General features: G+C 43.1%; 1 protein-coding gene across 1 annotated transcript in view; it reads right to left on the bottom strand.

Moving 5' to 3' along the window:
- Nucleotides 1–9,140: 9,140 nt before the first annotated feature.
- PITRM1 (pitrilysin metallopeptidase 1) overlaps nt 9,141–25,282 on the bottom strand; it is a 43,756-nt gene continuing 27,614 nt past the window's right edge. The window contains exons 17-27 of the mRNA XM_075212072.1: nt 25,009–25,129; nt 24,629–24,705; nt 23,383–23,548; nt 22,474–22,574; nt 16,513–16,633; nt 15,758–15,823; nt 12,851–12,963; nt 12,163–12,288; nt 11,921–12,066; nt 10,872–10,974; nt 9,141–9,574 (exon numbers count right to left, since the gene is read on the bottom strand). Of these exons, the coding sequence (XP_075068173.1) occupies nt 9,481–9,574; nt 10,872–10,974; nt 11,921–12,066; nt 12,163–12,288; nt 12,851–12,963; nt 15,758–15,823; nt 16,513–16,633; nt 22,474–22,574; nt 23,383–23,548; nt 24,629–24,705; nt 25,009–25,129 (1,234 nt within the window). The 3' untranslated portion in view covers nt 9,141–9,480. The remainder of the gene's footprint in view (nt 9,575–10,871; nt 10,975–11,920; nt 12,067–12,162; nt 12,289–12,850; nt 12,964–15,757; nt 15,824–16,512; nt 16,634–22,473; nt 22,575–23,382; nt 23,549–24,628; nt 24,706–25,008; nt 25,130–25,282) is intronic.

Here is a 25,282-nt window from a genome sequence, read left to right as displayed (position 1 = left end):
AGCTTTCCTACTATACATTATGTCTGAAAAGGGGACTTCCACGGGTAAGAGACCCGCTGGTATGTCTGCACTGCATTGTATATGTACCACATCGATAATACTCGATTTATCTCAAAAGTAGGAAACCAGCTACTACGTCCATATTGCTATAATATATATATGCCCAAAACATTAGATTTATTCTGTAACCCCTTTCCTAGCATTGTATTGTCTAAGAAGGGCACCCCCAGAGGTAAGATACCTACTAGTTCATCTGTACTGCATTATATATGTACCAAGATTACATACAGATTTATTCTGTGACACTTTTCCTGGCATTGCCTTAGGTTTATATGGTCCCGCTAGTACATCTGAGCTGCATTACATATGTGCTAAATATAATTTCTATATTTTTAGATTGTCCTTTGAACAGCTTAGCCCAATTGCTCAAGTCTGCAAACCAGTTGCTCCCACTTCGGTGTCAGCACTTCTGGACAAGCCACTCTAAGCTAAGTCACAGCCAGCATCCATGGCCGAACACACTAAAGTAACGTTGGGGGTCTAAAAAGGCACGCAAATTCCCCTATTTCTCACGCTTCTACACACCCACCCCACTCAGATCAAATCTGTCGCAGGCACATCTTCCCAGATAGAAGCGGCTATGTCTCTGTCCCGGTTTGAGACCACCCCGACATACACACATTTTCTTACCATTTCACAGGAGTAAGCATAATTTTGGTTTTAAGAGTTATCAACAGTCAGGATCAGGATATCGTCCATTTCTCGGTAGAGGATGGCTAGTTGCATCTCAATTTTCTGACAAAAACATTGTTAAGTCTGAAAGTTCTAGATCCCTCTCAGGATGGTTAGTCTCAGCTTAAGCATCAAACACACTCTAACCCTTGCGGAGCTTGAGTCTGCGGCCCTGGGCAGGGGTGTCTGACCATTGGCATTAAGCCAAATAAACTATTATTACACTGGCAAAATTCTCATCTCCTTTTCCCCTCCGGGCAGAGAGAAGAGTTAGATGGGAAGGAACCCCTGGGGTTAACAACTCTGACTCGTCTATTCATTTATTCTGCTATTCCTACATAGGGCAGGCGCCCATGGAAGGTGTTCTCGGACAGAAAGAATAATCTGGCCTCCACTCAGTCTCGGCTGGCAGTGTGTTTACACCCAAAAGGGTCATAACTGGGTTTTCAGAAAAAAAACTAAACAAAAAAAGAAGGCCTATTCGTCCATGGTCAGAGTAGTTACCCAGAGGTATTCTGGAGAACGTTCCAATAACGGAGCTTCTCAAATTTTACTGAATTCTAGTGAAGTGAAGGTAAGAGTACATCTCTTCCTGTCAGCTCCACTAGACCACGTCTAGGGCCATCGTAAACCCTCCTCCCCCTTTCTTCTGGGGGCACTGCCCTCCATCACATACTCACTTCTTGGCTCCCATAGGAGAATATAATACCTACACAGGTGCAATTAAGTGGGGAATACCACCAGGTATTTAGGTTCCTAAGGGTTGGGGCATTTTATTATTACCTCTTCCTGGCCCACAGATGGATCCTTTTGTTCCATTTCAGCTGGCAGTCCCTCAACCAGCAGGCCTGCATTCTCTTGTTTCAGATGTAGTCACTACACACAGTCATTGCAGGTAGTGAACAGAGGGAGCCCCTAGCCTCAATATGCATCATGGAGGTCTTCATACATGTACCAGTCGGGAAGGGGGCACCGGTGTCTTTTTCCCTTTGGCATTACAGAAATCTCAGTTCCTGCCTTTTCATTCTGCACATTGGGGGGTTCCGAGGTTATGTCGGTCATGGCAGGGCTACGGCGAATCACGATAGTACCCTGTCTGGGCGACCACTTTCCGATTGCTCCGTCAGCTCTCACTCACTGATAAATCACCATCCGGTTCCTAAAAGCACAGAAAAATGCAGAAACTTCATGGAGGTCTGTTATTCCAGGTCCTCGACCCTGGTCCTGACAGGCTCTAGTCTGTTAGATGTTAGCAGATTAATAAGATCATTAGGGTTCCAGGGGCTTTTTGAGTCCTCCCAAAGACTGTTTTTTCAAGCCGGTGCTCAGGGTTCACAGGACACATACGCTAGACAATCAGTCAGATAATGCCACGGCGGTTACATTTCTGTAGCATCACGGGGAAACACGCGGCCCGAGAGCAGTGTGAGAGTCGACCATGCTAGCCTGAGCAGTGTCGTTCCCATACCTTTGTCCATTAGTCCGGCATTAATAAGTGGGAGGCAGAGTCTCGGCAGGCAGGCAATTTACCATGGGGTATGGTCTTTTCACAGACACGTCCTTTGCCCTGGAGGCTTGGGTGCACTTTGGACTTTGTCCCCAGGGCGGCCATACTTATTTCTCAGGTCACCGGGGTAGGTGTGTTCCCTTACATATCGCCCCTGTTCGCAGGGGTTTGGTGGAGTGTGTGGATTTTAATCCCACATTTTACTTTTCCAGGAGGATAGAGAGGGGTGTCCCTCCGGCCACTATTGGTTCAGAAGATATTATCTGCATTTCACTTGACTCAGAAGCTTGTGGTCAAGCATTCATTTATTCTTCCTTCTTTTCGCGTGACGCGCTTATTCGACTGTAGGCAGTTCGTGCTCTTCAGTGTCAGATTGACCGCAGGGTTTCTACCCCTGTAACTTATGTCTTCTTCGTCCTTTTGGACACTTAATAGCGGGACTGGTCAGTTTCCAGACAGTCTCATGCCCGCTACATCCCTTCCTCCGTTCTGTGGGATGTTCGTGCCCCTTATCCGGTTCTGGTGACTTTAGAGCTCACTCTCCAGAATGGTTGGCGCTTCTTGGACGGCATGTCAGGGTGCTTCGGTAAAGCTGTTGTGCAGGATGGCAACGCCTACTTCTCCAGTTTCTTTGAAGCGAGCTTTGGGCGCAGGATGTTGCGAGCAGCCGTTCCAGAGCAATCCCTCCCTTAGAGTAAGCTTTGGTATGTCCCAAAGTCTCGCAGTGGCCCCCAATGGTAGGAAAGAGAAAAGATTTTTATTCACCATAAAATCAATTTTTCTTACTCCATTGGGGGACACTGCGCACCCTCCCTTGTTCTGAAAGTAGTGCTGGTTTTGGTGCTATTTTCTATATTACTTCTCCTTTCTTCCTGGCTTGGTTATACAAAACTGAGGTCTGGAGAGGAGGGGCATAGTAGGGGAGGAGTGTGAGTAACAAAAAAGTTGATAAAGTGCCTGAACTCCTAGTCCCACGTACTACACCCAATGTCTCGCAGTGTCCCCCCAATGGAGTAAGAGAAAAGAGGATTTTTATACTTATGATAAACCCATTTCTCCGATTCCATCTAGGGGACACTATTACCATGGGTTGTATGAACGGAGCGTGGAGTTGGCACCTAACTAGTTAACTTGTTTAATGTATCAATGCTGACAACCCCACCCCTCTACAACCTTCCCCCTGCAGTTCCTCAGTTTAACTAGAAAGTCCCAAGGAAGATAGGCCAAACAAATAAAGAACAAAAGGAAGGGAACGCAGTGTCCCCCAGATGGAATCAGAGAAACGGATTAATCGTAAATGTAAAAATCCTCTTTCATCTTATCTGGGGGACACTGCTACCATGGAGACGTTCTAAAGCAGCCCCCTAAGGGTGGGACCATTCCAACAGCCTGGCACGTAGAGCACTACGGCCAAAATTGCCGTCTGTAGACGCAAAGATATGGAATTGATACATTTTTGTCAAAGAATGGACCAAGGACCAGGTGGCTGCTTTGCAAAGCTGGTCCGCTGAGCCCCCATGTCTCGCTGCTTAAGATGCCCCCACCAAATGGGTAGCATGGGTAATAATTCAACCTGACACAGGCCGGTCAGCACCGATGTAAACCTGCCTAAATGATTGCATTAATCCATCTTGCAATGGATTGCTTTGAGGCTGGCCATCCTCTTATATGAATTAAAAAGGATAAGGAATCTGTGCGTCAAATGTGGGAGATCCTCCCCACAAAAATTCAGAGAGCCCTGACCATATCTAAACACTCCATCGAATTCTGGTTGGAAGACGAAACCCCTGTCTGAAACAGTGAAACCACAATCCTTTGGTTCATGTGAAATGCTGAAGCCACCTTCGGTATGAAAGAATAGTCCACAGAACTACTTTTTCCTTGTGAAAACCAATATGGCTCCCATCAAGAAAAAGCTCCCAACTCTGACACTCTGCGAGCCGATGCTATCGCCAGAAGGAACGCTACTTTTCACATGAAGAACCTTAGATCTGCTGAATGTACCAGGTGGAGATTCCATGGTGCGGTAGGCGGAATAAGGTGGCTGGATATGCAAGACTCCACGTAAAAAAACGTCCTTATATCCGGCGTGTCCACCAATTGAAGATTAAAGAAAAAAATGAAAAGCCTGATATCTGTACTTTTAAAAGGAGCACAACCAGAGACCTGGAACCAGGCCATCCTGGAGGAATGCCAGGAACCGGGAAAGACGAAGGAACGCCAGATGCGGCGGAGGATACGAGCAGAAACTGGCTTACGAGCTTGCAACGTGTTCACATCTCTAGGAGAGAATACTCTAGACCATCAAAGTTGGCTTCAACAGCCATGCCTTTAAAGTCAGCCGAGGCAAGTCCTGCTGTCGGAATGGTCCTTGGAGAAGGAGATCATCCCACCGAGGTAGACGTAATACTTGCCCTACTATCATTTGATATGTCTGCATACCATACTATCCACAGCCCGGCAGGAGCCAGCAAAATCACTGGGAGTCCCCCTTTTCTTACTTGTCTGAGCATGCATAGAATTATGTGTATAGGGGGGGGGTAAATAGATATCCCAACCTATAGTCCTAGGGCAATGTCATGACGTCTACTGCCAGGGCGTCACATGCCCTTTGCGCAGACACTTGGAACTTTTCTGCTGTGCATTGACGCCATGAGATCCAGGTCCCAGAGACCCCATCTCAGAATCAGCGACTGGAAAAACCTCCGGATGGAGTGATCATCCCCCCGGCATCACATACAAACACAGCCGACACTATGACAGAGATGACTCCAGAGTCGACCAAAGTTCTTGCAGCCGTAAATGAAGGGCCATCTTTACGCAGCCCGTGAAGCTGGCGTCTGTGGTCACTATGACCCAGGACCATGGGCAAAGGACCTGCCGACTGCCAGGTAATCCTGGACCAACCACCAAAGAAGAGACACCCTCGCTTATAGAGACAAGCAAATCTTCTGGAGTTCATAATGCAGATGGGAATCTGACCACTTTGATAAGAGGTTCCACTGGAAACAGCGGAAATGGAACAGACCTCAAGGAATTGTTTCGAAGGTCAACACCATCTTCACTAGGAGAAGCATACATAAGTGGATGGTCGGACTGTAAGTGGCCAGGATCTGTGTAGTTACTTCTCGTAATGACCTGGCCCTGTCCTCAGGGAGAAACCAGAAAATCATTCTCTGGCAGGAGAAAGAAAGAGAAAGAGAGAGAAAGAAACCCAAACAAAAACAACTGGTAGTGAGCCAATTCTACTGTAAATCCGAGAAGTGACCTGTCCACCCTTAGGTGTAGATTTAACTTTATTAAATATAAGATGGTTTTGAATGGTCTATCCGGCATCAGGATCAAACACAGGCTTGAATAAAACCCGTGTCTTGTCTGGTATCCTGCAAATGACTCCTGCAGAAAGAGAGAAACGACACAGAGCTGCATCACCCGTCTCCTTTCTGGCTCGCAGGGTAATGATGTTGCAAACCGACGAGGGGCTGGACTTGATAGGTCTATTATGTACCCTCTCGTCATGATACGAGTCCCAAACCTCTATCCACTGTTCTTTGAACAGACTCCATCGTCCCCCAACTGCTGCCGCAAGAAGGGTTGGATAACAGGATGCTGTTTATTTTTCCGTAGCTTTTGCAGACTGCCGTCTCGTAGAGAGGGAGGACCTACCTCTATAAAAGTGTCCCCTGCTACCAGTCGGTCTGCCTCTAGTTGTCTGACCACTATCAAAGGAGCTCCCCAAAAGGTCTGCCTAAAGGAGCCAAATCCAGGTTTTTCCTTCGAAACATTCACTGGCAGAAAAGTGCATTTGCCACCCGTGGTCTGGCAAATTATATTGTTCAATTTAGGGCCAAAGTTTCGCCTGAATATGATAATGTTTTAATAGATCTTTTAGATTCTGTATCTGCGTCCCAGGACTTCAGCCATAGGGTCCTTTTCGCTGTCACCGCGGACACCGGTATGGAGAAAAAACCCCCCAAAAAAACAAAAACCAGAGGCTGCATATTGGGCCGCCTAATATAAGTATCTAGAGGCTTCCTATAAATGCAAGGGGAAGCAATTCTGAATCCTGCAGTCCCCCGGCCAATTGATCTGCCCATGCTTTCATCCCTCTGGCAATCCACGCAGATGAAAACATGGGTCCGACAGAGGCGCCTGCTCCCAGCGGGCCAGGTTGTCTTCCTGAAGCAAGTACAGGGTAATGAATCTCCCCGAGATCGTAAACTTTTGGTTTGGTGTTTCCAAGCTGCTTCTGCTATTCCTCTTAATTTCACTGACAGAGGAAAACAGATAGACCCTGATCCGAATATTTGGACTCATCCAAATCCCTAAAAGGTCCAAGGCTTTCGTCACTGCTAAGACCAGATCATCCATGCCCTGATATTTAGACAATTCTTCCAGGCTCATGACCTGCGTAGAATTTGAGTCAAAAATGGCCTGGCTCCGTTATTCTGATGACCCCTCAGAATTAGAGAGGGATAGGAGAGTATTTGTAGACCAAAAGATCTATAATTTGTAGAGAGTCCAGATTCTGGAGCCTCTAAAAAATGGCTTAGTATATCCAGGCCTCTGACCAAGGACCACGCTGGTTTTCCAGAGGTAAGACCTGGTTCGAGTCAGCGGATGATGGACCTGTCACAATCACTTCTGATGTCCCAGCTGTCACTGGCATCTCTAATGCCACAGGAAGGGCAGTTTGCACTGAATTGGCAGGGAGAACAATATAAACCATGGTTAACCCCGTAGGCTTAGTAAGTAGTTGAACCAGAGAAGTAACCGACCGCGCGGGTTCCTCTGGTAGTGGTTGTGCTTTAGACTAGGGCTGCGTAGTGAGCGACCCTGCGTCACAGTCAGTACAAAGTGCACCCGGGACCAATTTTGGTCAATAGGCAACTTAGCCTTACAATTTGAACAAGTGAAATATTTTGTAAGTAGTGTTTTTCCCTTATCTGACATATTTGTTTAAGAGGAAAACCACATTTAAGCAATAGCAATACAGTCACACAATATATAGCTTGATTAAATACAAGTATAGCAACTAATAACAGTAAAAGTTGTATATTGTAACCAGCATATAAAAGGATGTAAGATGGCTAAGTAGAAAACAAATTGATTTTATTACTACTTGCACACATAAACCAACATATCCCTCCATCTAATATGAATAGAAAGGTATATCATAATGGTACTTAGCTTCGATATGCAGGAGAGTTGTCAATCAGCAGCGTCCCCGGAAGATGGTGTCAGCTGAGGAAGTCTGCCTTCCCGGGCAATTCCTTTGGGGCGCAGATGGGATTCTCCATGTATATGGAAGAGGTGGAGGAGTTCTATATTCTTTAGCTCCTCCCCCGACATGTCCTGCTGCTGCTCGTTAAGTCAGTGCTGTATTCCTTATATTGAGGCAGTCACCGAATGATTTATCCTCCGATGTCCTCACAAAAACAAATCCTGCAGCTTAAACCAAGTATCCCCCCCTCCTTTCTCCGAGGGGGGAAACTTGGTATGCCCCAGCAAGATGGTGCCCACCGAGTACCGGAACTCTATGCCTGTGAAAGCAGCGCCGGTTTTCGGGAGGCTGTGAGTGTGACACCGGCTTAATTAAGCCGCCTGTCAGCACTTTTAAAAACAGTGCCAGCTCTATCAGTGAGAGCCGTTCGGCTCTCACAAGACAGAGTAGTTTCACTGCCCAATAGGAGTGTGCTCTTTATCTGTAGAACATACTCCTCAGATCCAAGTAAAAAATAAAAATAGTACCCTAAAAAAATAAAAGTAATATAAAAGTAAAATAAAATTAAAAATCTACTAGCACAAAAAGTAAGCCCAACTCCCTTGGGCACCTAATCTAAGCTGAGGAACTGCAAGGGAAGGGTTGTAGAGGGGAGGGGTTTTCAGCATTGATACATTAAACAAGTTAACTAGTTAGGTGCCAACTTCACGCTCCCCTCATACAACCCATGGTAGCAATGTCCCCTAGATAGGATGAAAGAGAAATGATTTTACGGTGAGTAAAAAATCTTTGCCTCAATTTCAGTTACTTCCATGTGAATAATTTATATAAACTTGTTTTGACCAATGCAATCTTAAGGCAGTTTTTAACCAGGCTCACCATATGGAAAAAAAAGATGGATTTCTCCTCATCTTGGATGAATTGTCCTGATGAAATGAAGTCACTAAAGGCATCACTTAAAGTCACTTTTGTAAAAAATAAATAAAACAAGCCAAAAAAAAAAAAAAAAAAAAGAACTGTCCTGTTAACACCCATTATACTACAGCAGGTTTTTGCAACTCTTATGTGTATATAGTTGCTACACTTACCTAAAAAATGTTAATTGCAGCAAAGTATTTCTGTTGTCAAATAAAGGTTTGATCTCATATACAGCAGATAAATGATCCTAGCAGTCTCCAGTTAGCATAAGTGCTTTCATTTACTTTTGCATTTAGTTCCACTTCCACATTTGAGAAGACTTCCTCTGACCCCAGCTTTTCATCAAATAGACTACTAAATTGTTTAGGCTACAAAAACTGTATAAAAAGATTTGTCCACCGATGACAATATAAACATAGTCCATTGGGTTTGACACAAAATGATGTTGAACTGCCAATCCAGTATAATGTTCAATAAAGGAACAGTACATTCAATTTATGAGCAATGTATGGCACAGGGCTTAGACACCAGTGTTCAGGAGATTTACAATGAGCTGTAGCCCAAAAACGCGTCAGTGCTTATTTTCTGTACCCCATATCCTTGCAGAAGTTTTTCAATAAAAAATTTATGAAACGCGTCAGTAGCCGATATAGTCTGGAGGGACGGTGAATCTGACTCCAGCCCTTCATACACAAGTACACTTGAGAACAGCCCCACAAAATAACCTGGTGCTTGACACTTGAAACAGAAGAGGAGCCATTACATATTGAAAAGTTTTATTAATCTGAAAAGTCTTATATTACTTACCAACATTTTGGATTTTTTTTGTTAAACTTTGTGATAAAAATGTGGTACTTGCTTTCTTCATGGAGGTGGATGTGTGCGCTATAGTAAGACAATGTGAGAGGACAGACCAGTCAGAAGCAACTGCTAAAAGACACATTAATGTAGATTGTGTTGTCAGATTTACTGTTTGGCATTACAAGAAGTGTTAAGAGTTTAAAAAATAAAATCCATAATGACTTGATAAGCATTTAAATAGATATCCTTTAAAAGGACTAATAAACTTGAAATTCCATCTTCTTTGTGAAGAATAATCTCATCTAATAATCCAAGATGGATCTTTTGCAACACTTGCGTTTTCAGGCCCCAAAATAGCTGCTCCATGGGTGCACTGACCAATAGCTAGATACCTACAGGAGAAAACACACAAACATATACCAGTAGTAATTATAATATCACTTGACACATTAACTCCTACCCAATGTCTTTTTTTCAATGATGGCAAGGGCTTTAAATCTAAACACCTGGGTCTGGACATCCATCAACGCAGTAGGTCTTTATAAAAAAAAAAAATACATTAATTAATTCAAACTGCTTCTCTCTGCTGGTTTTGACTTATCCACTACACATTACCAGCAGTTTAACATTCCATCCTCAAACCGCCCTAAATACAGTGGTTTGAAACACTATACATAGGCAAACTGAGGGGGGGGGGTTTCCTAGTGTCTGGAACCCCCCTCCAAGCCTGGGGAACTGTATAATTGAGGTGGCTGGACCCTGTCCCCGCTTCACACAGCTCTGCTTGTAAAGGGAGAGCTGCGAGCACCTAACAGTAGTGCACGCAGCATTGCCCATGTATATTATGGGGATAGGAAGAGTTGGAGAGCAGCCAAGCACTGTCTAAAATTATAGCCATATCCCATGCATGCTGATCACGCCCACTGGCGGCATGGTGTGGAAACCCCCCTCTACAAATCCTGCGTTTGCCCTTGCTATAGCGCAGTGGATGTGCAGCAATTTAAAACCACTGCCAAACACGATTTTTAATAAATCTAATCCAAGGTGCCAAAGAAACAATTACTGCACCCTTAAATGTATTCCTTTTATTCATCCTGTTAGAGTATAAATCAGGGAAAATATTTTTTTTATTTTTACCATGCACATCTAAATTAAGCTTATTCTAACACTAAAAAAATAAAGACTATTAAATAAGGCTTTTTGGTAGTGTTTTTTTTTGTCACAAAAAAAAAAAAAAATATGCACTCTGCTGCCCAAAAAAAATAAAATAGAAAATAAAATATTGTCATTTAACCAGCACTTTGTAGCTTCGAAGAAAATGCTAAACTGTGTCTTGTCACAAAGTACCCTGGCAAGTAAGGGGTTAATATGGGTTCTTGTGCATTCCTTTTTAATGCCAAAATTCTACAAAAGGTTAGCAACTACAAATGTTGCTGTTAAAAGGTATTGTTGATCATAATGAATTGTATGGATCTGTAGACCCACTTTCCCATGCAGTTCTCCTGCACTGTATAATAAGCTATAAGTCATTTCCATATAACCAAAGAATCCGGCAAATCTATGAATGGCTGGCAATGGTCATGAGATATATCTATCCAAAAAGATGTAAGGTGAGGATTATTATTCCTCATCGGTAGGAGCATAGGTTATCCTCGAGAGGCACATTGCCAACTGAAGGAACAAACTCACCTGCCAACAACATTGGTCAGATCTGAATGGCTAACTGCAAACAGTTGCTCTCTATGTTTCTGTCGCATCTCATCACTTACGCCATGGAGAAAAAGACTCATGCCTAAAATATAAAAATGTATGTTCAACACAGGATGAAAACACTGGTGAAGTCACAGTTACATAAATGATGTTACAGTAATGAAACTTCACAGAAGGTACATTTCTCAGTAACTATTAACTGGGTACCTGTTGCCCAAACAATGGAAGCTGATTTTCTGTCACTGATTTCGTCAACTGAGCTGCATTCTAATGAATAATGGCTCAACTCACAAAATGTCTGTACGGTGTAGGCGAGAGATGTACTTTAACCTCCTCACACAAAAGATGATGTGCAATTATGTTGAATGTTCTCACATGTAAAATGTGGTATTAGCAGGAGATTTAATAACTTCTGGGAGCAGGTCATAGAAGGTATTATCTGTTACAAAAGTGAGTAGTCATTAGCATATGTCAGAATTACCACAGCTGTAAAAAGATTGCACAATCAAAAAGCCTCCTAGACTGGAGAAGTTAAAGGGCACACCTTTTACTAAATGTATGGCTGCATAATGAGAGTCTGCATGGCCACCTAGTGGCTATAGTGAGATAGAACAATAAAAGGACTAAGATGAACAGAAAAAATGGTCAAATGTCAAATACAACAGGCCCATCTTTTGGTCTATGCATCAAATCCCTTTATAGTTTCTCAAACAAAGTAAAACATCAAATTCTTGCTCTGACTGGTTTAGTAAGTTTCTGAAAGAACCCCAACATCGCTTTGTTTTAATTGATATAGTAGTTTGAGGTACAAATGAATAACCATAAGAATGTAGCACTTGTTACCATCAACTCGCATGAAGACAAAGTGCCTAATGAATTCATAGGCTGCATGCTCATAAATGTTGATTCAAGTTACAAAACGGCTGCTTCTTGCTCCATAGTGAAGTGCTAGGCTGCGTTCTCATGAAGTGGTTCAGATTACTTTGTATGCGTCAGGTGCACATTAACGCTCCAAACTCCAGATGTACCTTTGTCAGAAGGAGCAACAGGAGAATCCACTGCTGAAAATACAGACAATTTGGCTTCATCTATGTCTTCTAAGGTAAATTTTCCAGATTTGGCCCAATCAATTGCCTTTCCAAACGTGGCCAATGTTGACAGAGAATTTGGATCACTGAGAAATAAGTAAAAAAGAGAAATGTATAACAACTATATAAAACTCTGTATTTACCACAATTTTCAAGCTTACAAAAATGTTTCATATTCTCACCGATAGGAATAGAAGGTGAACACGCCATCAAAGCTCAGTTTAGCACCTCCCCCATAGGCTCCTCCTTTTTCCCGGATTTCCCCATGGAGAAACTTAGCAGTCATTATCCGTGCAAGTATACGAAGCCTAAATGAAAGTGACAAATTCTAATTTTCAGGTTTCTCTCGACGAGACAAAGAGGCAGATTCAATTCCCCACGTTATTCTTTAGAACGCAGGCCGCGCATTACCTTTATTACAGTAATTTAAACATTTTTTGCTTGCAGCTGAAAGAACGGCTAGCAAAATCAGCATTGAAATTACCGTAGTAATGGTAATACACAGCTATTACCATAGTAACGGTAATAGTGTGCGGCCCACAAAGAACACGAGGAATTGAATCTGCCACAAAATATCAAAACAGAACACACCGAAATGTAGTCTAATCTAGAACAGAAACCCCCCAGAAAATAATTTGCTAAAAAGGTTTGTATAAAAGGATGACTGCGCATTTATGTAACATGAACATTATTATTTTATTTTATTTTTCAGATCCGTTCCACCTTCTGCTTTTTTGTCCTTTGGGTCGGTCTACGTGGAGGTGCATAAAATCACAAAGCAAAGAGCATTCTACATGATAAAAATGTTGCACAACAGCAGCATAAAATCAAGTTTGGGTTGACTAGGGATATTTTTTTATTTTAGGTTACCTGGCGTAGTCAGCATGCATGTAAGGGACAGTCCTTATACATTCACCAATATAGTTTACTGGAAATGGCAAGGAAAAGTGTGTCTTCATCTGACAGGGTTTAAAGGTTGGGTCCTAAAAACAAAAATCAAGAGACTCATTAAATAGTGTTTGTAAATATATAAAGCAATACTCCCTACTGTAAAATATAAATGATATTAGAAGAAACTAAGGAATTTCAGTAACAACTTCAGGTCAATGAAATCCAAATACAAGGATTTTACAGGAAGAAAACAAAAACAAAAAACAAAAAACCCCCCAAAACCCATAAAACTTGACTGATTGAACTCAAGGTACCAGCCAGCCGTCATAGCATAGATTGTAACAAGGGGTGGAATTTGTGTCTCCTAATAAACTCAATATGAAAAGACTTTACGATAAGTGAAAAAAAAAGCCATAAACAAAACAAGTCTCGTTCTTGCTACTTTCATCGCGAGCGTGGCTTTAAAGGTGCATGGTTCCGAGCAGCATCGGACGAGCCTAAATTATTGCCGATTGAATGACCTTATGGATGAAACTAGTGCCCAAAGAGGTCGTCATGATAACTCTGTCGAATTTAGTGAATGCGGTAATGATAGCGATGAAAAGCCCATGAAATGTTGACATGGAAGGGTGAGTGAATACACCTCGTCAATAGGGCAGATCCAACTATCAAACATTCTGTGATCTCGACGGAATTAATTCTATGGAAGGAAGCTGTGATGGACAGGTAAACACGAAGGGCTTGCACTACATTCAGTTTACACAGGGCCATCTCCCAGGTGAGACACATAAGAATGGACAGATGACATCTGTGAATCGGAGAAAGCACTTTTGCCAAATAGTCAGGAAAAAGGCAAATTATTTCCCTAACATGATAAAGCACCAGGAAGGGAGTCACCAGCTCAAACTCTTCCGGTGGATATTAAAGCAACTAAAAAGGCCACCTTCGAGGGAAGAAGTTGAGACGAAACTATCTAAAAAGAGTTAGAACTGATCTCTTATAAGTCGTAAATCTAACACTAGGTCTACAGGTTATTATGGGGGAGGGAGAATACGTCTTCCTCTCCCTGGAGAAAACTATGAACATGAGTGTTGGAAGATAAGAGTCATTGAAACAGAACTGACAGAGCAGAGCAGAAGACCTGGTCAATCAAGGAGTGTAATTCAAGCATCTGATCCAGGGCAGATTAAAAGAAACCAATAAGTCTGACAAAGGCAAGGGTGTGAGGACATTATGCCTGCTTCTCACACCACTGGAAGTGCATTTTCCAGGTTCAATGGTAAATGCAAGATGAAGATGATTTGGTTTGTGAGCCTTTGGCAAAGCATGAATGAAAAATTCTCAGAAAACATATGCTTCAAAGACTGGTTTCAAAACAACCATGTAGTCTGTCATCGTAAACACTTGTGGCCGAGAGGATGGCCAGAAGATTGAATACACTGGCATCCCAGGCTTCAGAGCCAATGAAGGTGTGGAGAATAATTTTGTTCACTCAGGAAAGGAGAGCCAGAGGAGAGAATATGTAAATTAGTTTGTACTGGAACCATGGCACCACCTGGACATTAGTGCTGACTTTTAGTGGTTCCCTAGATAGGGTGACAAACTGTTTGACTTTGTGATTGTAGCCTAGTGCCATAATGTCTAGGTCTAGCATCCCCCAGTGGTCACATACACTCACTTGGGTTTCTCCTGTATGACTGGAAAAAAGCTGTCCAACCAGTTTTTGATTCCCAGGATGTGTATTGCAGGAGAGTGGGTACATGGTATTCTACTCATGTCAGGATTCTTGACACTATGCTACTAGAGCCCCTTCGGTAAATTGTATACAGAACTCCCATGGCATTGTTGAACTGAACCACCAGAAGCAGCCCGAACCTGCATCACATTTGAGTAAGGACTATATGCCAATCCAAGGAGAGCCAGAATGTGTTCCATTGTAATAGAATAGCCAAGTTCTCATGTGGAGCTGGAAATATGTTGCTTAAACGCTTAGACACCATAGTATCCAGAAATTTCACGTAGCCCGATTGATGCCGCACTGCATTTCCAGAGGTCTACAATCCATAGCTGTAGGGTCAGCTTGTTCACTGTATCCCCAAGACCATCTTTTGAGAAGGAGCTATGGAGGCTTTACTGCTGTTAATAATCGAAAAAAGAGTGTCCAGGGTGATTTGAAGATTGAGTAAGATGGCCTCACTGGACGCTCCATTGGCCACTGGCCAATCACGTAGGCTATCACTGTGATCCCATGGTTTACATGAATACTCTTGGTGCTAGTAGTTGCCTGAATGATAGGACAATAAAAGTAGAGTTCCAAGATGGTAAAGTGCAGAAATAATTAGTGGGAGTGATGTACAGTTACTAATTCCGGGTATCCACAAGGAAAGAAATTCTTACTGTATCAAATACATAAGAGATCGTAGCAATTTCATGTGGAATTTATAGACGAAAGTGTATCTGTTGAGAAATTTAATGTCAAAAATGAATCTGCCTTGACCCAGGTTTCTTGGGCACTACAAAGACATTGGAATACTGGCCTTGAAAGCTATCTTCTGGGGGATAAGAGTTCAAGGTTCGTAAAAGAGTTGAAGAGTGCTATAAGGAGAGGGGGGGACTGAACTTAAGAAAATGGTTAGCAGAGACTTTTTTTTTTTTCTTTCCTACCTCCAGGAAACTACTTGTGACTTGGGTATCGACGACTTGAGAAATAATCACTGAAAACTTATTGCTGATTGGTTAATTAAGGTTACTGCACATTTTTGTTAATTGTAATTCCCATGACTAATACAGCAAGTAGATGTAGTACAATGAGCCCAACAGAACAGGGCAACAGATAAATCCAGATTGTAGTTTATGTACACGCTGTTAATGTCACAGATTACTTACATGAACCAACTTTCTGCAGCCACGCTGTGAAACTTCACTCCCATCTGTTGTAGGATTTAAGGATTTCTAGAAAATGAAACAACTGGACATGAAATATTTTCCAGAAAAGAAAAAAAAAAAAAAATTCTACAAAAAGGAAATAGAATTTTAAAAAAATGGAAGTTGTAGGTCATGTTAACATATCTTTACATGAGAGCTTGGCACCAATGCATGATGTGTCAGCGTCATGGAGAACATGGTTTTTAAATAACATTTTACATTTATGACTTTCACCAGTAGCATCCTTATCTACATCAACTCTCCATCACTGCTGTGTATAACCACTTGCAACAGGGAGGTACACCAGACACATGAATCATGGCCCACCTCTAACAATAGCCCCAACCCCTACTGGAGGCAGCCAATGCACGGTGCTGTCAGAATCACTTGGTTTCTGCAGAAATTACAATTAAACAGCTTTTACATTGAATTAGCAATTAAGTATCCGGGAACAAAGAGAGACATTATTACAGCTGTTGCCAACAAGCTCTCTTACATAGGGCTTTCAGCTAAGCTACGGTGAAATCAGACGAGGAGTGCTACTTGTTAATGACATCATTATGAACACTAACTTTTTTATTCCGTAATGTATTCATTCATTTACATACTATACACACACATTTGACGGCTGTGTCCAGATAAAGGGATAAAAAGAAGTGATATGACCAATAGGCAGGAGTACTTTAGTATCTAACAACAAATGCATTGCTGTGTACCTCAACAATATGAGGGCGAATGGCTTTCCGTTCTTTTTTACTCCGCTGGATTCCTGCCACAAAGTGTTCAACTTCCTTTGATGCTGCAGACATCTGCTGAGGTGTGGTGTTCACTGAACACCTGTTGAACAGGAAATTAAAACGTAACTGGTACAAGCATTTTACATATATGAACTAGAAGTTTGCAGCAGAATTTACCTACTGCCAAGTACAAATCATACAGTATTTTAATTTTCTTTCCCACCATTGGGGGACACTGCAATACATTGAGGTATAGTAGGTGGGACTAGGAGTTTAGACACTTTTAAGTGCCTAGGAGATAGGTCATGTAGGTATAGGCTCCTGCCTATACTTGTGTTAGTTAGTAGGTTTACACGCTTTTATTTTAATTTCCCCTTCAGGTGCAGCGCGGGGAACGACCCAGAAGGGTAAATAGCCTGTCTGCTCTATTCACTCTGGGTCCCTGCGAAGGTAAACAGCAGCCTGGCTCACTTACTTTGCACCTCTTTGCCAGCGGTCCTCTCCTAGAAACGAGCAGCTGAGGCCATATTTTGTTGGTGTGCCATTAGGGCTTTAGGTGCCCCATATAGGAAATTGGCCAGTTTATTCGGCCACAGTCACGCAGGAGGGAGACTGCAGCAACCTCTCCTCCCCACGCTACGGATGTGTTGGCAAGTCACCCCACCCATAGACTACGAGCAGCAAGGGGTCAGTGTAACGATTGCATTCCTCAGGAGGCGATTCGGTAGCTCCGCTACTGTACACGCTACCTGGGCATTAATTCATAGCGTGCGTGCAAGTCACGCTGACTGCCATACCAAACCATCGGCGGTTTACGGAGGCGGACATCTTTAGGGAGGTTCTGTAGGAAGGACGGCCCCCTACTTTTTCTCTACGTCCTGGCGTAAAAGCGCCCATCTTTGGACTCTGGGACACAGAGATCATCGTGCTGCACACTGTTCCTCTGCTCTGCCTCTCCTCAACTAGTATTGTATCATTTTTAGAATTGTGATCTATAGAAACGAATGTCATACCTTTTAGGGTGTTTACACAATCAGGACTATTGTTTCAGTGTCTTGGAATTGGTGTATATGCAAAGATATACCTAGCATAGAGACTTGGTAAGATCTTTTTATACTATAGACAGACTGTAGTTCTCAGACTTATCACAAAACAAAAAACACATACATACAGATTTTAAATATATATATTTCTTTTTAATATTGTAATTAATCTGTTATACATTTAAAATATGTCCGAGAAGGGAACGTCCAAACATAAGAGAGACCCTCTTGTAGAGCTGCGCTCTATAATACATGTGCCAAATGTGAGCAGCAGCTATGGAAAAACCGCTCTGGGCTAAGTCACTAACAGCAGCCACCGCGGAACTCACCAGGGTGACGTTACAGTCCGCAGAGGTAAGTGAGGTTCCCGTTTCTCACACTTCGACAGAGTGTGTGTAGCAGGCACATCCACTCAGTCCGATTCAGTTCAGGGAGGGGAAACGCCTGCTTACAGTATCACACAGGGCCAAAAGGATTATTTCTGATACGGCCCAGGGCCACAATCATGATTCAGAGCATTTCTCAGAAGAGGAGGAAGGTGAATTAGACATTGATCTGCAGGAAGAGGACACTTCGTTCTGTGGATTCTGCCCCTGCCCATAACATTGATAACCTCATTCTGGGTATCAGACATACCTTAGATTTTGCAGAACCGGAAGCCCACAGCCCCATCGGGGTTCTCCTTGTTTAAAAAGACCAAGGCGCAGGTGGCTGCTTTCCCACCAGAAAATGTCATTTAGGTGGTCACAGGAGAAAAGAGCAACGCTCTTCCCATGGGCTCCAATAGACCATGACAAGAACTGCTTTGGTCCTTTCGTTCCTTAAACCAAGCCCGGGGTACCCCATTTAGAGACCAATCCTCTGCCACAAGGGGGGGCGTATAGCAAAGGTAGGAGAGCGCTGTTAGGCGAGGAACCTCAAGACCGGGTGATAAGCCCACATCACGACAGTCTTTCCCCAGGGGAATTTGTGTTGGTGTCGGACGTCTTCTTCGCTTCCAAGGCCAGTGGTGGGTACGCACCACGTACGTTTGGACACAAGGAATTGTGTTCTGGGGCTATGTCATAGACTTAGTTCAGTTTCCACTACGGAGGTTCTTCACCACAGCAACCCCCCTTTGTCCCCTCAAGTGCAGGGCACTTCAGGAGGCAATTCAGAATTTGCTTGCTGCCGGGGTTATTGTTCCCGTTTCAACGCAGGAAAGAGGCCAGGGGTTTTACTCCAGCCTCTTCCTGGTGCCAAAGCCAGACGGATCATTCCGTCCAATATTAAATCTGCAGTCTCTTAACAGGCAGGTTCAACCTTAAAAGTTCAGAATGGAGTCCCTTCGGACTGTCATTACCGGAATGGAGCAGGGAGAGTTCCTGGCCTCCATAGACATTGAAGATGCCTACCTGCATGTTAGTATATGGAGGGGACAGCATTGCCTTCTCCACTTGTAGGAAACTCCCACTTTCAGTTCAAAGCCCTAATTTTCGGTTTAGTGACTGCTCCCCAATTGTTCACCAAAATCCTTGTGATCATGGCAGGAATCCGCGCCAGAAGGGAGTCATGATAGGGAACTATCTGGACGATCTCCTTCTGAAGGCGCCATCGGCGTTGCTCTCGACACATCACAATGCAGTTTCTGGAAGCTCACGGGTGGGGTCTGAATTTACCCAAGTCACCTCTTACTCCGGCACAGGGAATGCATTTCCTGGGACTCATATTCGACACAGTGACACAGAGAGTAGATTTACTGGAAACCAAGGTCCTCGCAAAACCAGGACCTTCCTTGTTTGGAGAGAAGTCTCTCTCCTCAGTTGCATGAAACTCCTGGGAACGATGGTATCAGTGCCTTTTGCACAATTCCACTCTCGCCTGCTTCACAGGGAAATTCTTCAGAAATGGTCAGGTTCCCAGGTGCATTTAAGACAGGCAGATCACCCGCCTGTCGAAACCCACTCGCCTTTCCCTCGCATGATGGTTATTCAAACAAAATCTGGAGAAGGGTCAGTATCTTCGGGCCTGGCCATGGACCTTAGTTACGACAGACGTTAGTCTGTTAGGTTGGGGAGGGAGAGACGGCCAGGATCATGGTATGGGTGGAGTGGCATGTTCCCAAATTATCGTCCATTTACTTACTGTGCGTGGAAAATTTGGAGGCCGACTTCCTCAGCAGGCAGAGGGTTCACCCAGGCTAATAGCCCCTCAACAAGCAGGTCTTTGATCTCCGGCCTGCCCCAGCATTCCACTAGGACAGCAATCTTATGGCATCCAGGCTAAACTATCAGGTTCCCCTATACTGCTCAAAGTCTGGAGACCCTTAAGCACAATTCACAGATGCCATGACAGTTCTATGGCACGCCTGGCTAGTCTACCTATTCCCGCCAATACTCATGCTCTCGCTTGTACTGAAAAAACTAAAAAGATCGGGTTCCCACAATACTGACAGCCCCTCAATGGCCACGCAGAGCATGGTTTTCAGACATTGAAGTTGGCGGCAGCACTCAGATGCTCTGATTGTGTTTTAAACACAATCAGAGCATCCGGGGAGCACACTGTCCCTGCCTGTCACTGCTGAACGGACCTGCACATAGTGTGCAGCCGCCGGCAGCCTCAGATGTAAAAAAGGGGGCGGAGCCTAAATCCCCCCCCCCCCTACATCGCCCCGGGTACAAATATTCTCTAGATCCGCCCCTGAGTATGACTGCATCGGTCATGCCCCCTTAAGTACTAAAAAACTGTATTTATACTAGTGGATCAAATATTTAAAATGTGTCTAAAGTGTTCATCTTTACAGAGCACCTTCCCATGAAGTAGTCATTCAATGTTCCCACAAGGCAGAACCAGCAATGTCCTCTGCATAAAACAAACAGCTATCCAAATCCACACTCACAATAATGTACAGTCTTGGTTAAAAGTTTTGAGAATGACACAAATATTAATTTTCACAATTGCAATTAATTTCAAAGCCCCCTCTCTGCCATGACAATGAACTTTATCCCAAAAACAACATTTCCCCTGCCACAAAAGGGCCAGCTGATATCAGGTCAGTGATTCTCTCGTGAATACAGGCGAGAGTGTTGACGAAGACAAGGCTGGAGATTACGGTCCTGCTGCCTGAGTTAGAATAACAGACTGGAAGCTTTAAAAGAAGGGTGGTGCTTGAAATCATTGTTCTTCTTCTGTTAATCATGGTTACCTGTAAGGAAATGCGTGTAGTCATCATTGCTTTGCACAAAAAGGGTTTCACAGGCAAGGATATTGCGGCTAGTAAGGTTGCACCCAAATCAACCATTTTTTTTTTTTAGTCTTTTCGGGTAATTTTTGTGATGTAGACCATGCATAATTTTAGTTGCCCTTCTTTGTACAGTCTAATGTATTAATATCCTTCTGGAGATATGGCCTCCAGAATTGAACACCTGTTCAATTCAACAGGGATCTCCTGTTTCCACCACTTCTAACTCTGCTCTCCAGCTACTTAGCCCTCCTCCTCGAGGCTCCTCCACCCCACGTCCACTCTCCCTCCTCCCCCCTGGGAGTCTCCCTGTCTTCCGCGCCCTCCTTCTTGGGCCCCGTCGTTTGCGGATCCTCCCTCCCCCTTCCCCGCCCTCTCTAGCTGTGCATTGAGCGTACTGAGTTGCTGTGTTTACTGTACTGTGCTGTCTCCCATTGTATTGTGATTTTGTTTGTCTCTGTACGGCGCTGCGGATGCCTTGTGGCGCCTTATAAATAAATATTAATAATAATAATAATAATAATAAATAACTTCAAGGAGAGAGGTTTAATAGTTGTGAAGAAGGCTTCAAGGCGTCCAAGAATGCCCTGCAATTACCAGAACCGTTTTCTAAAGTTGATTCAGCTGCGGGATAGGGGCACCTGCACGTACAGTGAGCCGAAGTCTTTTGGAGGATGGCATGGTGTCAAGAAGGCCAGCAAAGAAGCCACTTGAGGACTGGGGTAAAGTCATTTTCTCTGATTAATCCCTTTTCAGATTGTTTGGGGCATCTGGAAAAAAGCTTGTCCGGAGAAGGAAAGTTGAGCACAACCATCAGTCCTGTGTCATACCAACAGTAAAGCATCCTGAGACGTGTGGGGGTTGCTTCTCAGCCAAGGGAGTGGGCTCCCTTACAATTTTGCCTACAAACACAGCCATGAATAAAGAATGGTACCAAAACATCCTCCAAGAGTGACTTCTCCCAACCATACAAGAACTGTCTGGTGATGAACAATGCCTTTTCCAGCACAATGAAGCACCTTGCCATAAGACAAAAAAAGTGATACCTAAGTGGCTCAGGGATCAAAACATCAAAATTTTGGGTAAATGGGCAGGCAACTCCCCAGACCTTAATCCCATTGAGAACTTGTGATCAATCCTCAAGAGGCGGGTGGACAAAAAACCCCACAAATTCTGAAACTCCAAGCATTGATTAGGCAAGAATGGGCGGCCATCAGTCAGTATGTGGCCCAGAAGTTGATTGACAGCATGCCAGGGCGAATTGCAGAGGTCTTTAAAAAGAAGGGTCAACACTGCAAATATTGACCCTTTGCATAAACTTAATGTAATGGTCAATAAAATGCTTGACACTTATAAATGCTTGTAATTTTACTTTAGTATATATCATAGCAACATCTGACAAAAAGGTCTGAAAACTGAAGCAGCAAACTTTGTGAAAACCAATACTTGTGTCACTCTCAAAACTTTTGGCCATGATTGTTGAACATGCAGCAAACACGTGAGCAGCAGCATTCATGACAACAGAATACAGAGCCGGATTGGTGCTCAACGTGTGTCTTGACCTTACCTCAGACAGTCTATACAGTCCGTTGTCATGGAAAGAATAACCCACCCTATAATGTCCTGGTTTCGCTATTCAAGCAAACTTAGGTATACACACAATTATTAGGGTCTTACCTTAGGCTGTCACTCAGTAGTAAGTACTTCCGAATACGAGATAACTTCCGTAATATCGGACTCAAATCAGGCATTTCTGCAATCCTTTTCATCATTCTGACCTAATGTAAATGTCAGAGATTGACATTCATTAGAAGCATGCAAAGATGTAAAATAAATTAACTGTTTAATCTGTAACAAAACAACTATAGAAACCGGATATACATCTACGCGTTCATATATGCGCAAGACAGAAGGACCTAATTTACAGCATGCAATGCACACCACATTGGGATTTGTACTAGGTGCCTCTTTGATCCGCCAAGTTGCAGCACACTGTGGACACCTCAGTAAATGAGAAGTGAAAAAACTCTCATGAAGTGTACTGTGCAAAAGTGTAACCGTCACATTAAACTCCTACCTCCCACTTCCCCTTACATCAAAAATTAACTTTTCAATTTTTTCTCCCAAAATACTGTTTGGTTTATCTTCATTTGTGGCTTCTATTATTCATAAGAGACTGCCTTCAAAAATAAAACCCCACAAATGTGCCACATGTAATAAATTGGGTAAAGTGCACCTAAAAATGTACATCTTCAATGAAGTGCAAACAGTAAATTATAGGATTACACCAGGTGTTTGCCACCTCTGAGCTGGTGCAAAAAATTTTACAATTCTCTGTGCAGATTAAAAATAGCTGTGCTCCCTTCTGCGAAGCCAGAGGCGCCCCTAAAAACTGCAGCCTTCCACCACCCAACTTCTGTCGTTTGAAACCGCCACCATCTTGTGCCATACACAAATGCACTCTGCTGGAAATCCAAACATACCAATGCAAATTGGAGGTGTGCCACATAATGACCTCCATAGTAAGGACGTTCTGTACTCAGCTGCAGGAGAGGAAACTGCATTGCTGATGTTTAACCTTCTCACCTGATCCATTCCACTGAAGAGCTCTTGAACTTCACCAGCTGGTGTCAGTGTTCTACTTGCACGTATTGAGGCGTATAGATGTCCAGAACTCGGTATCCCATTAGACAGATCTTGTGCGATCATTCGCACTAAAACCTGCAACCGTTCCTCATCGTCAAAGTGAGTACTATAGAAAAATTAACAAAACCAATTAATTTTGTTTACAACATATCCAAGAGTAACAGAATAGGACACGTATGCTGCAGTAATTTAAATATGGGAACATAAACGTCATGAACCATAAAGTTACTGGCAAGTCAACCAAACAGTGAAAAGTCCACTTTTAAATGTCATCTGTGTCCATATACTAAAAGCTCAAAACACCTTCCCCTACGTAATACTATTAATTTTGCAACATCATTTTTAAAAATATATCCATCAGCAGTGATAATCGATCAATTGGCAAACTACTTGGGACCAACTATTTGGTACTAGATATGGATCTGCACATTCGTCTTGGCACAAGCCTCTAAACCTAGCCGTGCGTCCTTCTGCATATCTGCACACACACATTGACGAGATAAGCAGGTTCACCCTGAGTTTGCCTCTAGTCGAGTGTCCTGCATTTTGTGGTGGATATTTACACCATTAGTCAAGTCTGTCCACCCATAAATTGACTAGCAGGTTATGGGACATTTGCTCCATCACAGGCAACTCTGCCTTATCGTTTCTTTATAGCCAATAAAGAAACTGATTGTATAGAAAAGCAAAATTAAAAAAATACAAGAGGCAAAAAATACACCATTTATACAATATGGGTCTGCAATGTGTGTTTGACCTGCAGCTGAGCACCTTATTATATGCAATTATTTATCTCCAGTTTGTTATGAATGTCCTTAGTTTAGAAGTAGCAGGAATAGTACAACCAGCCAATCAGATGGTTGAAATGAACCTAGTGTGATGGAGATGCCTGCATGGGAGATCAGCAGTGTCACAATGTGAGAAAGGTAATGAAGCGGAGCAGGAAGCTACAATGGGTGAGCTAGTGGAAGGAGCAGGGTGACTGATAGCACAGTATGGACAGTGTTCAGTAGATATGCCAGGCTACAAGGAGACTGGTGCAGGAAAAAGTCATGTTAAGTGCACTTCTATAGGAATTTAATTTTAAACAAATGAAATAGGATATAAGCAATGGTTGAAAAGTAGCCCAGTGGAACTCCATGTGTTTTGCACTCAAAGAAAATGCTATTTAATGAGGTAAAATTACCTGTTAAATATTTCACTCCATAGATGCATCATGTCAGGCATATTCCGGTCTAAGCACAGCGATGAAAAGAGCACAGCCTAGTTGAATAGGAGCCAATGTAAGAAAAAAATTAATTTTACAATTCGTATTCTACATTTTTTTCCAGTTGAAGCAAGTTTACCCAGATATAACTATTGAAAGTCGAAAATATAAAATGCAATTACGGAATCTTAAAGTTCACCGATATTACATAACAAAAGATTTACCCGATATAATACAATTAAGACGTTCTGATCCATTATTACAGCTGGAGAATGAAAGGTTGTATTCAGTCATCTGAACAAAATAAGGGGTGCCGCCATAGTTCATTTGTGTTGTGGGATTAATTCAGGAGTTGTCACCTGTTCATAACTGTCCATATTGGAGTCATCTGGTACGATGTGTGGACTGACGGACATCCCTCCAGTCGTCAGTTCCATCTGTTGTGCTTGTTCCCGGTAATTATAAACACCACAGCCCATCCTGCAGAGAACAAATTTGTTAGTCACAATACTTTAATAGGAATGGTTTTCAAAAAAAGAAGAAAAAGAGATTGAGCATTGACATGACTGGTTACAGAATGGGCAAGCATCCCAGCCCTCAATCCACCTGGCGCCAGTAACCACCACCAAGTTC

The sequence above is a fragment of the Mixophyes fleayi genome, chromosome 5 (genome assembly GCF_038048845.1).
Source record: "Mixophyes fleayi isolate aMixFle1 chromosome 5, aMixFle1.hap1, whole genome shotgun sequence".
In the NCBI taxonomy this organism is placed as follows: domain Eukaryota; kingdom Metazoa; phylum Chordata; class Amphibia; order Anura; family Limnodynastidae; genus Mixophyes; species Mixophyes fleayi.
Note: the sequence above shows the minus strand (reverse complement) of the source record. Positions and strands in the feature narration are given on the sequence as shown.